At 33.1% G+C, this 12,130-nt stretch overlaps 1 protein-coding gene across 2 annotated transcripts in view; it reads right to left on the bottom strand.

The window, feature by feature from the left end:
• Window positions 1-12,130, bottom strand: part of LOC114335808 (alpha-mannosidase 2) — a 334,793-nt gene that overhangs the window by 118,522 nt on the left and 204,141 nt on the right. For both annotated transcript variants that reach the window (XM_050648165.1, XM_050648166.1), the window contains exon 4: window positions 10,631-10,723. In XM_050648165.1, the coding sequence (XP_050504122.1) occupies window positions 10,631-10,723 (93 nt within the window). The remainder of the gene's footprint in view (window positions 1-10,630; window positions 10,724-12,130) is intronic.

Consider the following 12,130-nt stretch of genomic DNA (forward strand, 5'->3'; position numbering starts at 1 on the left):
TTGCATAATCTTTAAATGTTTAAAAAAAATTGTTATAAACAAATTAACATTTCTCAGAAATTGTTTATTATATTCTAATTTTAAAAAATACTTAAAATGCGTATTTCATAGGTCTTGAAAATGAATGCTTTAAAAAAATTTTCCAACCATTTGCAAAAAAGTTATGAAACAGCAAAGTAAATATACGAAAACTCAGTTGTTTATAATTTGTTTTAATTGTTTCAAATCTTAAAAGTGAGTCTATGGTACAATCTAATTGCTCACAAAGAATGTCAAAAATTAGAGCAATGGTTATATTTTAATCAAAGATTAAAAATACGCTTATTAAATACGCTAAATTAAAATTTAGCGCAAAAGTAGGCCTGATACAGAGTCGGAGCTAAAATGTTCACTCGAAGCGACTGACACGCAGCATACATTATTTATTAAAAGTGTACGTCGCGCGGCCGCCGCGCCGGTAGTCACTCCGAGTGAAAATTTTAGCTACAGTACTGTATTATTCTACTTTCGCGCGTGTAAATTACAAAAAAATATATTTATAATATTTAATTAAAATATAACTATTAAACTTATAATCGATATTTTTTTGTAAATAATTAGCTTGTACTTTAAACTCACTTCTACGCTTTGAAAGAATTAAAAAAAATTATAAACACCGTAGTAATCGTATGTTTACTTTGCTGTTTCATAACTTTTTTTTGTTATGGTTGCAAAAAAACCGTATGGTTTGCAACCATAAGCAAAAAAGTTTTAAAGCATTCATTTTCAAGATATTTGAAATGCGCATTTTAGCTATTTTTTAAAATTATAATATAATAAAAACTTTCTGAGAAACGTTAATTTGTTTATAACTATTTTTTTAAAACATTTAAAGATTATGCAAAAAAATTAAAAATTTATATTTTGTCGAGAAAATGTTAAATAGGCATCTCATCTTTATAAGATTTCAAAGTTTGATCAGTGTATCATAATTATTTTGGTTATTATTGCGACCGTAAATTTTTAATTAACAATTGAATTGTTGCTAAAATATTCGTTCAATGTTCACCAGCTTCTGGAACTATAATCTAAACCAAGAAGGCTTTTAAGTCATCAAATTATTAAATTATTGGTAGATAATTACTTATAACTAACTTTTTTTGAAAATTAAAAATTTTGTTGGGAAAACCCGCATTTTCCAAAGAAAATTTTCGTCGGAACAGATCGGGAAAAACACGTCTCTATGCACAATTTAATCACGGTGAATTTTTGTTTGGGTGTTTTTGTTGTAAAGTTAAAATCTTCGGAGTTATAGAGCAATAATTGAAAAAAAAAACACGATTTTCGTGCGCCATTTTGTTTATAAAAAAAGTAGCACACTATCTGAGGACTTTGCATACCTATATTATTAATATATAGGATCTTATAATTCGATTCCAGTAATAAAATTGCTGGTAAATAACTTTTCCCAAAAATGGCCTATTCTCCGATAATCAGCCCAGACTATAATTGATGGATTCGACAGTACTTGATGGAAGATTTTATCTAACAATAAAACACTGAAAACTTTTGTTTTCAATACTTCCACAAAATTTATTAAAACTATGTCACTACAGCTGTTTCGGCAGAGTGCCTTTCTCAAGTGATTTACTTTACTATGTTGTGTCTGCATATTAAAGTCTTTAACTGAATAGGTTGAGGAGTGGGAAGTTGTTTGTCTCAAGTTGGTCATTCAGAATTATATCTGTATTTTTTAATTTATTAATTTCCATAGATTCTAATAAAGGTAGCTTAAGGCCTTTATTTTTAAATGAAGAATTTGAAACTGTTCATTAAAACAATGATTATGATTTATGATCTAGAAGGTGAAGTGCGTATGTAGAATCGGTTGTTCTATTGTAGAAAGCTCATTTGTGTTCTGCTATCCGTTTGCCACAGGTTCGGTCAGTTTGGCCGATGTAAGTTTTTGGACAATCACCACATGTCAGTTTGTAAACACCACTCTGTAATTGCTTTCTCTTTCGGCATGTATCACCATATTAAGCACCACATCACATATCACATATCACATATTAAGCACCAGCTTTCAGAACTAGCAATAACTTAAGTAAATATCTGTTCCTAGCTGCTCGGCGAGAAAAAATCGTACTCGCCTTTGTCAATGACGTAGATGCAGGAGCACAACCAACATTAGAAGTTAAGGATATTTTCTCGAGCTTTGAAGAAGCTGCATTAGATATCGGTCTAAAAATAAATGACGACGAATAAGGCAAAATATTACTGTAAACTATCATAATTTCGAAGTGGTTAAATAATTTAAATATCTAGGAGCAACAATCACCAATGATAAAAGAATAGAACGAGAATAATGGCGGGAAACAGATCTTCCTTTGCAATGAAACATCTAATGAAGTCAAAACTTGTTTCACGAGGTGCAACAATCCAGATATATAAGACCAGTAATCGCGTGACACGAAACATGGACGCTAACAAAAAGAGAAGTAAATAAATTGCTGGTGTGGGAACGTAAAATCCTTGAGTAATATATGGCCCTTGTAGAGACAGCGCGTGACAAACGAATGGGGGCGCAGACACAATAACGAGTTAGAATCTCTCCTCGAAAAGGAAAATCTAGTCAGATATATAAAGCCCAATAGACTAAGATGGACAGGGCATGTGATACGGAATGACGACAATTCCCTTACAACCAATGTGTTTTGGGAAAGACCAGATGGAGAAGGTCTGTAGGACGACTTAGAAAAAGGTGGAAAGACGCAGTAAGAGAAGATCAGGAGGAAATGGGAGTGACACAATGGGGAATAGTGGCACAGGACCGACAAACATGGAAGGCAATAGTACACGCGGCAAAGGCTCACGAAGAGATAACGCCATTGATGATGATGATGAGACTAAGTCTTTGAATTCGCCTTCTTTGTGTGTTGTGTACATTTTATTAAATAATTTTTCTGTCCATTTTATTGTTAATCAAACATTATTCTAAACATTACAAACGTATCTGTTGATATGTTTATTTATGAATCATGCCCAAAATGTTAATATACAATCGAAACTGAATTACGGATTTGAAATGAATTATCGGGAGATTCGATGGTGATGTATTGAAATCGATGAAAATATCATATTTGAAGGATTTGTGTGACATATGCCGTGTCGGCGTGTCGAGCGTTTATGAATTCGTAATCCATCGCGCACAGATTGTATCTCCTACATTATTTTTTAAGTACGGCTATTATTCGCTTTTTATGGTTATTGATGTTTCGTGTTTTACGAATGGATTCATCATACGGACATTTTTGTAATACTGTGGATTATTCAAAAACTAAAGAGTAGATTTGAGTGTTGAATGAAGCCTACCTAGTTGGTTGTGATTGGTTGAAGCATCATCAGTTTTATAAAAGAGAAATACATAATATACTTAAATTCAGGAAATGGAAACTCAATCTTCCCGGTAATTTTGATGTCTACAGTAACCATTTCATAAGGGAGCTATGAGGCTTACACCTTATTTTTTTGCTAATTTATTACATCATCATCATCACGTAGCGCTACAATCCTGGGTGGGTCCTGGCTGAATGTTCGGTCTTCCATCAACCTAGAGTCAAATGGGATGTTCATTTTTCGGAGATCTGCTTGGATGATATCTCTCCATCGCATTCTGGGACGTCCGAGTGGTCTTTTGCCTGTAGGGGAATCTCCTCCCATACCAGTCTTACAAGTCTCGCGTTGTGAAGTCTGTGCACGTGGCCTGCCCATCTTAGTCGCTGTGATTTAATTTCTTGGACAATATCGGTGTCATTATTCTTCTTTAAGTACCGTGCCCAAATTTTTAGGCGTGGGTAGCTTCCATAACAATTTGCCGATATCGTTCTCGATCTTGTGCGGCATGTAACAATTGATCTGCTGATAAGCCAGTCCATTGACGAAGGTTTCGGAGCCATGAATATTTCTTTCGACCAATTCCTCTTTTTCCGTCGATCTTTCCATTGAGTATTAACTGCAGCATCCTGTATCTGCTACCTCTCATTATATGCCCCAGATATTCTTTTTATCATCTTCATTAAGTCACCTTCGCCTTGAACTACTCTGTTTAAGACTTCTCTGTTAGAAATGCGTTGAACCCAAGATATTCTGAGCATTCTACGATATGACCACATCTCAAAGGCTTCTAATTTGTTCATCATGTTAACCTTCATGATCCAGGTTTCACATCCATATAGTAATACAGGATACACATAACATTTTAGGAACTTGATTCTTAGTTGTAAGTTCAGCTGAGAGTTGCTCAGAATAGATCTAAGTTTCATAAATGCTCCTCTTGCAATTTCTATACGAGTTTTAATTTCTTCAGCCGGATTTAGTGTCTCGTTTATCCAACATCCTAGGTATTTAAAATGGTTAACTTTTGTTATTGATTCATCACTGACAATTAGTTGCATAGGGCCGACGTCTTGTTTACTAACCACAAGTAACTTTGTCTTTGTTGCATTTATGTTAAGTCCGTTATTGGAGCATTCTCTAGTGACTCGATCTATAAGGAATTGAAGATCTTCGATGTTTTCAGCCATGATCGCGGTGTCGTCTGCATATCTGATGTTGTTAATAGTTTCACCCCCGATTCGAACTCCACATTGTCCTTCCAAGGCTTCATTAAAAATTATTTCTGAGTATACGTTAAACAAAGTTGGGGATAACACACAACCCTGTCTGACACCTCTTTGAATGCAAATTTTGTCTGTTTCTTTGCCGTCTACCAGAATGGAAGCTTCTTGATTCCAATATAGATGTTGTAAAAGTCTCAGATCTTTATCATCTATTCCAATCATTTCTAGATATTGAAACAACCTATCATGTTGAACTCTATCAAACGCCTTCTCAAAATCTATAAAGCAGACGTAAATTGGTTTCTGTACTTCCCATGATCGTTAAAGTAATGTTAACATTGAGAACAAAGCTTCCCTTGTTCCCAATCCTTCTCTGAAACCGCATTGTTTGTTTCCCATTGTCTCTTCACATTTCTGCTTGATTCTATTAAGAATTATCTTAAGAAGTAGCTTGAGAGAGTGGCTCATGAGACTAATTATCATTGTAGAGCTCTTTTAATTCGAAGTTGGTTCTGATCCTATACTGGTTTGTGTTAATGTTGTGGTGAGGTCCGAAAATGTTTCTAAGTATTTTTCGTTCAAAACGTCTGAGCTTTTCTTCGTTTGATTTGGTCATGGTCCACGTTTCGCAACCATATGTTAGTACAAGTCTGACGATGGATTTATATATTTTGATCTTGGAACTTCTTGTAAGATTTTTTGATTTTATAAGCTTATCCAGTGCGAATAGACAGCGATTTGCTGATTGGATTCTGTCTTTTATTTCTTTAGTAACATCGTTGTCAGCTGTGATTACGGCCCCAGATACTTAAAACGTTGTACACTTTCGAAATTGAAGGTGTTGACCGTCACATTTTGTCCTATCCTGTCTCTTCGTGTCGTTCTATTTATACACATATATTTCGTCTTCTCTTCATTAATCCTCAGCCCTACTTCGCTTGTTGCTCCTTCCACCTTGTTGAAAATGGCTTTTGTGGATAGGATGGAGTCTCCAACGAGATCAATGTCATCTGCATATGCTAGTAATAACTTGGGACCTTAAACCGATAGCAGTTCTGTTTTTATTTCGGCCGACCTCATGGCTTTCTCTAATACAAGGTTAAAAAGTAGTGGAGATAACGCATCACCCTGTTTGAGTCCACTGTTTATTTCGAAGCTGTCAGACAGTTTATTATTTACACGTACTTTTGATATTCCACCCTCCATACAGACTTTAGTCATCCGAATGAGTTTCTTTGGTATTGAGAACTCTGCCATGGCATTCCATACTTGGCTTCTTTCTACGCTGTCATATGCTTGTCGAAAGTCTATGAAGAGATTGTGTATGGGTCTGTTATACTCCCTTCCCTTTTCTAGAAGCTGTCTCAGCGTGAATAGTTGATCTATTGTGGATCTATTTGCCCTAAAACCGGCTTGATATTCTCCTAGGAAATTTTCAGCATAAGGGGTTAGTCTACTAAGAATGATGTTTGAGAGGATTTTATACGCCGTGTTTAAGAGTGAAATTCCTCTGTAATTCGCGCATTTTGTTTTGTCCCCTTTTTTGTGGATGGGCACTATGATGTTTTCCTTCCATCTTGCTGGTATCCTTTCTTCTAACCATATCTGTGTTATTAATTGGTGGATTTGGCGATGTAGTGTTTCTCCACCATATTTCAGAAATTCTGCTGGTATCTCGTCCGTACCCGGCGCTTTTTGATTTTTCAGCTTATTTAAGGCCTTTCGGGTTTCTTCAAAACAGGGATTTTTGACGGGCATGTCTGCTGTTATATACAGGGTGCGCCAAACCTCTGGTCTTCTTTAATTACGGCTAAACTATGAGATATACAAAAAATGTTTATAACAAAACTAATGTGTATCAAAGAGGTCTGTAATTTAAAATTATTTTCAATTATACAGGGTGAGTCCGAATGACGGTATGAACCAAAGTTTTATTTTTTTAAATGGAACACCCTGTATATTAAATCATTTTTGAATATATTATTTAAAAATATGAAAAATTTGTATAAAGTCTTATAGGCCTAAAGTTAATAATTTTCGAAATATTTACATTTTTATTGAGAAAAATGGTAATATTTATAGTTTATAGGGTTGTGGATTATGTTTCCAAGGAAATAAAAATTTAGGTGATAGGTCAAAGTTTTTAAAATATAGTGTTATTTTTAAATAATTTAATATTTTTTACTTTTAGCCATAAAATATACAGTGTGATCACTATTTGCAAATACAAAATTTTCTCATTTTTTTTTAAATGGGACACGTTGTATATTAGTTTTGCGTTTGGTAGTAAATATTACAACCTTTCTTTTGGTATAAGGTTGTATGTACCTAGCATGTTTCGTTTTGTAGATATTTTAAAAAAACTATAGATTTTACGTTTTTGCGGATTTTTTATTTAAAAAATTTTTTGCAAAAAAAATAATTATAATCTGGTTTTAGAAACATACACTAAAATATAAAATATGAAAATAAAAACGTAAATAAAGATTAAAATAAATCGTATGCTAGTACAATTCAATTGAATTTAATAACTTTAAATTATTTTACAAAAAATATTTTACCATATTAATGAATACATAAATTAGTTACTAAATTAAATAAACAACCAAATTTTAAATCAATCGTAGTAATTCTTCTACCGCAGCAACTTTCCTATACCAAATTAATTGTTAGTTATATTGTATTTACGAGTAAAATCAGTTAATAACTTTTTAATTTACCTACATCTTGAGAACGTATAAAGTATGCTTTGAAACAAATGAACGTTATGGAAGTATATTAAGAAGTAAATAGTATCTATTATCTATGTACCTACTCGTGTCACAAAATCTGGTAATAATTTCTAATGGTTTCGCCCAAAACAAATGTCATATCCAAAAATGTTTCGGTTAAAAAATTTAAATTTAAAATAAAAAAAATTGTTACAAAAATTTCAACTACAAAAGTATTCCCAGTTTTTGTGACACCAGTAAATACTATTTATATTAATAAATAATTTGGATGATACATTTAACATTCATTTGTTTCAAAGCATACTTTATAATAATTTTTATATTCTCAAGATGTATGTAAGTAAATTTAAAAGGTAAATTAAAAGTTTAACTGAATACAATTTAACTAACAATTAATTTGGTACAGGAAAGTTGCTGTAGTAGAAAAATTACTACGGTTGATTTAAAATTTGGTTGTTTATTTAATTTAGTAACTAATTTATGCATTCATTAATATGGTAAAATATTTTTTGTAAAATAATTTAAAGTTATTAAATTCAATTGAATTGTACTAGCATACGATTTATTTTAATATTTAATTACGTTTTTATCCTCATATTTTATATTTTAGTGTATGTTTCTAAAACCAGATTATAATAATTTTTTTTGCAAAAAAATTTTTAAATAAAAAATCCGCAAACACGTAAAATCTATAGTTTTTTTTTAAATATCTACAAAACGAAACATGCTAGGTACATACAACCTTATACCAAAAGAAAGGTTGTAATATTTACTACAAAACGCAAAAGTAATATACAGGGTGTCGCATTTAAAAAAAATGAGAAAATTTTGTATTTGCAAATAGTGATCACACTGTATATTTTATGGCTAAAAGTAAAAAATATTAAATTATTTAAAAATAACACTGTATTTTAAAAACTTTGACCTATCACCCAAATTTTTATTTCCTTGGAAACATAATCCACAACCCTATAAATATTACCATTTTTCTCAATAAAAATGTAAATATTTCGAAAATTATTAACTTTAGACCTATAAGACCTTATACAAATTTTTCATATTTTTAAATAATATATTTAAAAATGATTTAATATACAGGGTGTTCTATTTAAAAAAATAAAACTTTGGTTCATACCGTCGTTCTGACTCACCCTGTATAATTGAAAATAATTTTAAATTATAGACCTCTTTGATACACATTAGTTTTGTTATAAACATTTTTTTGTATATCTCATAGTTTAGCCGTAATCAAAGAAGACAAGAGGTTTGGCGCACCCTGTAGATTCCTTCTTTGTGTTGTTCTTCCTGTATGATGTTTAGAAGGTCCCTGAAATACCCTTTCCATTCTTCTGTTAGTTCTTTATCGTCGATTATCATATGGCCTTGATTGTCTCTCAGTGTATGGATATAATTGGTTCTATGTCCTCTTTTCTCAATTTATTAGGCAAATTAAAAATTTATTGCTTCAACCCCGTCACAGAAACAGGTGGTTACTGCAGCTTAATATTAAGCTACAGTACCTCATATTTCAAGAGCGAAAATATAAAGAGGGTCGCTTCCGGCGGCATATTTTATTGCCAATTAATTGCTGAAAGATGGGGTATACAAAGAACTTACAAACTCACCCCTTGAAACCCCTACCGTTATCGTTCCCCGGATTTCACAAAAAGTGAAAATAACCAGTTTAAACACCTAAACCAAGTGGGTATTTTTTTGCTAATTAATTGCTGCAGTTCTACGCCTAAAATGTATTTTTTACTTCATCCCCTCACGAGCAACAATGGCTATTGTTTTTTGTTACTGGGTAGTGTAGCTTAAGTAATAAACCGCAGTACCCATTGTTGCTCGTTAGGGGATGAAGCAAAAAATACCCACTTGGTTTTAGGTCTTTAAACTGGTTATTTTCACTTTTTGTGAGTCTGAAATTGCTTGTATACTAGTATACTCCATCTTTCAGCAATTAATTAGCAATAAAATATATATGCGGCCGGAAGTGACCCCCTATTTACTTTTGTTCCTGAAATAAAAGTGTTGGGTACTGTAGCTTAAGTAATAAACTGCAGTAGCCATTGTTGCTCGTTAGGGGATAAAGCAAAAAATTCATTTTTGGCGTAGACCAGTAGCAATTAATTAGAAAAAAAATACCCACTTGGCTTTAGGTCTGGTTATTTTCACTTTTTGTGAAATCCGGGGGATGAAAATAAAAATAACGGTAGGGGTTCTACTGATAATATCTGCGAATTGCAAGAAATACAAGGTGGGCAGTTAATTTTGCCGGTGAGTGTAGTTTGGTCATCACGAAGGAATTTTATTTTATTTAGCTTATTATGAAGGGTATAAATGCATGTATGACTAATAAAAAGGATGCTATCGACCTAATGAACTATAAATATAATAAAAACAATATAATTTTCAGATACCTTTAAAAGCACTTATTTTAAAAGCATAGTTGGAAATGACGTAAAAATGTAATAGCTAAAAATGTTTTTAAAATTTAACCAGACAGTATAAAATCGAAAAAGCAAATTTAATATTATATTTACATTTAAAAAGTACATATGTTAGAATAGAATAGAATAGAAATATGCTTTATAGACCTGGATCCCGCGTACCAAAAAAATGTATTAATAGCAAGGTGAAAATTTGTTAATAGCTTAACGGTGCCTAGTCGGACAAACTTTGATATATGGGAACACTGGAACAAGGGAAGTTTTAATTGTCCTAATTTCTCAAACCGGAAGTCCTAGGTCAAATTTCTCACCTTTAGTACCATTCTTGGATTATAATCTTTCATTCGACACCTCATTTGTCAATCTACCTGGTATAGTGACGGAGGAGCTATATTCGCGGACGGACGGACAGACAGTCATGAAACCGGAAGTATATATTTGTTCTCGTTTTGCGAAGCCGCGTCGAATAATATATCACTTGTACTATTCCGGTGACTTTAAAACAGTACTTCCGGTTGCATGTCTAAAACCGGAGTCAAATTGGTCAAATTTCTCACAGTTAGTACCATCTTTGGATTATAAGCTTTCATTCGACACCTCATTTGTCATTCTACCTGGTATAATGACGGAGGAGCACAGACAGGCAGACAGACAGAAGGACGGACAGACGTGGATAATTTAACGTTTTCACATTTTTTCAAAATTAGGTGAAAACAAAAGTACGCGAAATTTTGAGAAAATTTAATTTTGTTTTGTAAGTAGCTTTTATGATAATTCAAAATGACAAAGATATTTCATTTATCTTTTACTTTATTTTATTAAATAATAAAAATCACAAATAACTTACTTTAAGATGTGGTCTTTCTGGATCCATCTTTTGTCGTTCATATCTATCTTCGAAAGTTTTGTCCCAATACTCTTTACTCTTCATCCAATATGGCTGAAACAAATGGTAACAGTTAATAAACTAAAAACTTATTAGGACGAGGTATAAAATATATTTTCTAAATATTTAAAAAGTTTAAAATGACATGAAAAACATTTTAATGAAAAAATATGATTTTACATCATAATCATGCATATATTTTTGAACTTGTAATTAACATAAGTACTGGTATAAGACCTCATATGGTATGGTTACGCCACTGATTGTTACCCGATAAATCAAACTAAACTAAGCGAAAGGCCACACGGGCGATAATTTACGCCGCCGTAGTAAGAGCAGTAAAGCCATTGGTTGACTAACTCCTCCACCAATTGTAGATGAAATAGAAGTTTGTTAACCTACGAGGAGATGCCTCGTCAGGTTTACTGCTCTTACGGCGCCGTAAATTATCGCACGTGTGGCCTTAGCCTTAGGCTAACCGATACTTTACGGCGCCGTAAGAGCAGTAAAATTAAGCGCGAAAATGGGTCCACAGTGAGAGTAGTGGATGGCCAGACGAACTGCAAAAAATATCGCGCAGCAACATAGCAACATACGATATGACCCATTTATCGCGCTTCATGTTACTGCTCTTACGGCGCCGTAAATTATCGCTTGTCTGGCCTTAGGCTAAGGCTCCACGGGCGACAAATTTACGCTAGCAGTAGCCGTAAAACTAACTTAAGGTTCCGCGGAACGGAATAGGAATAGCCGAACTGTACCGACTACAGGACTTGTGCGTAGTCGGTTCAGTTCGGCTATTCCTATTCCGTTCCGCGAAACCTTAAGTTCGTTTTACGGCTACTGCTAGCGTAAATTTGCCGCACGTGGAGCCTTAGCCTAAATAATATGAACTATACCGTATTTCAAACACGCTATTCAGTGTACAAGGATAGCCCCATGCAAAATAAATGAGAATTTTCTGACAACGTTGTCACTCTTCATGACAGAGGCCTTGAAAGGTAGTATTAGGCAAGTACTTTTAGAGAATTATCGCTGTTAACTGCTGTGGAATACTAAAGAAGGATTTATTTATAATTCACAGAATGGCAAACCCGCTTGCAATATACAACCACACCAGTGGCGTAGCGTGAGTGTCGGCTGCCCGGGGCGGAAGATAATTTTGCCGCCCTCTTATTTAGGTATTTTAATTTAATGTATACTATACATTACGTATATTAATTATAGAGAACTTTTCGGCGAGAACAGTCTGCATTATTTTGCATTATACAGGTTAGATTTTAAATAAAAAAGTTTATCAAAGTTTTACAATCACGTTTATTAATACAAAAATTCTTTTACTTTAACCAATTAGATACATTGATATAACTTAGGTACCTATCACTTAAGATTAGGTAAGTACACCTTGACGATCGACAAGATTAAATAAAATCAATTTTTAATTAGAACTAGAACGATAGT

Source organism: Diabrotica virgifera, chromosome 4 (genome assembly GCF_917563875.1).
Source record: "Diabrotica virgifera virgifera chromosome 4, PGI_DIABVI_V3a".
Taxonomy (NCBI): Eukaryota; Metazoa; Arthropoda; class Insecta; order Coleoptera; family Chrysomelidae; genus Diabrotica; species Diabrotica virgifera.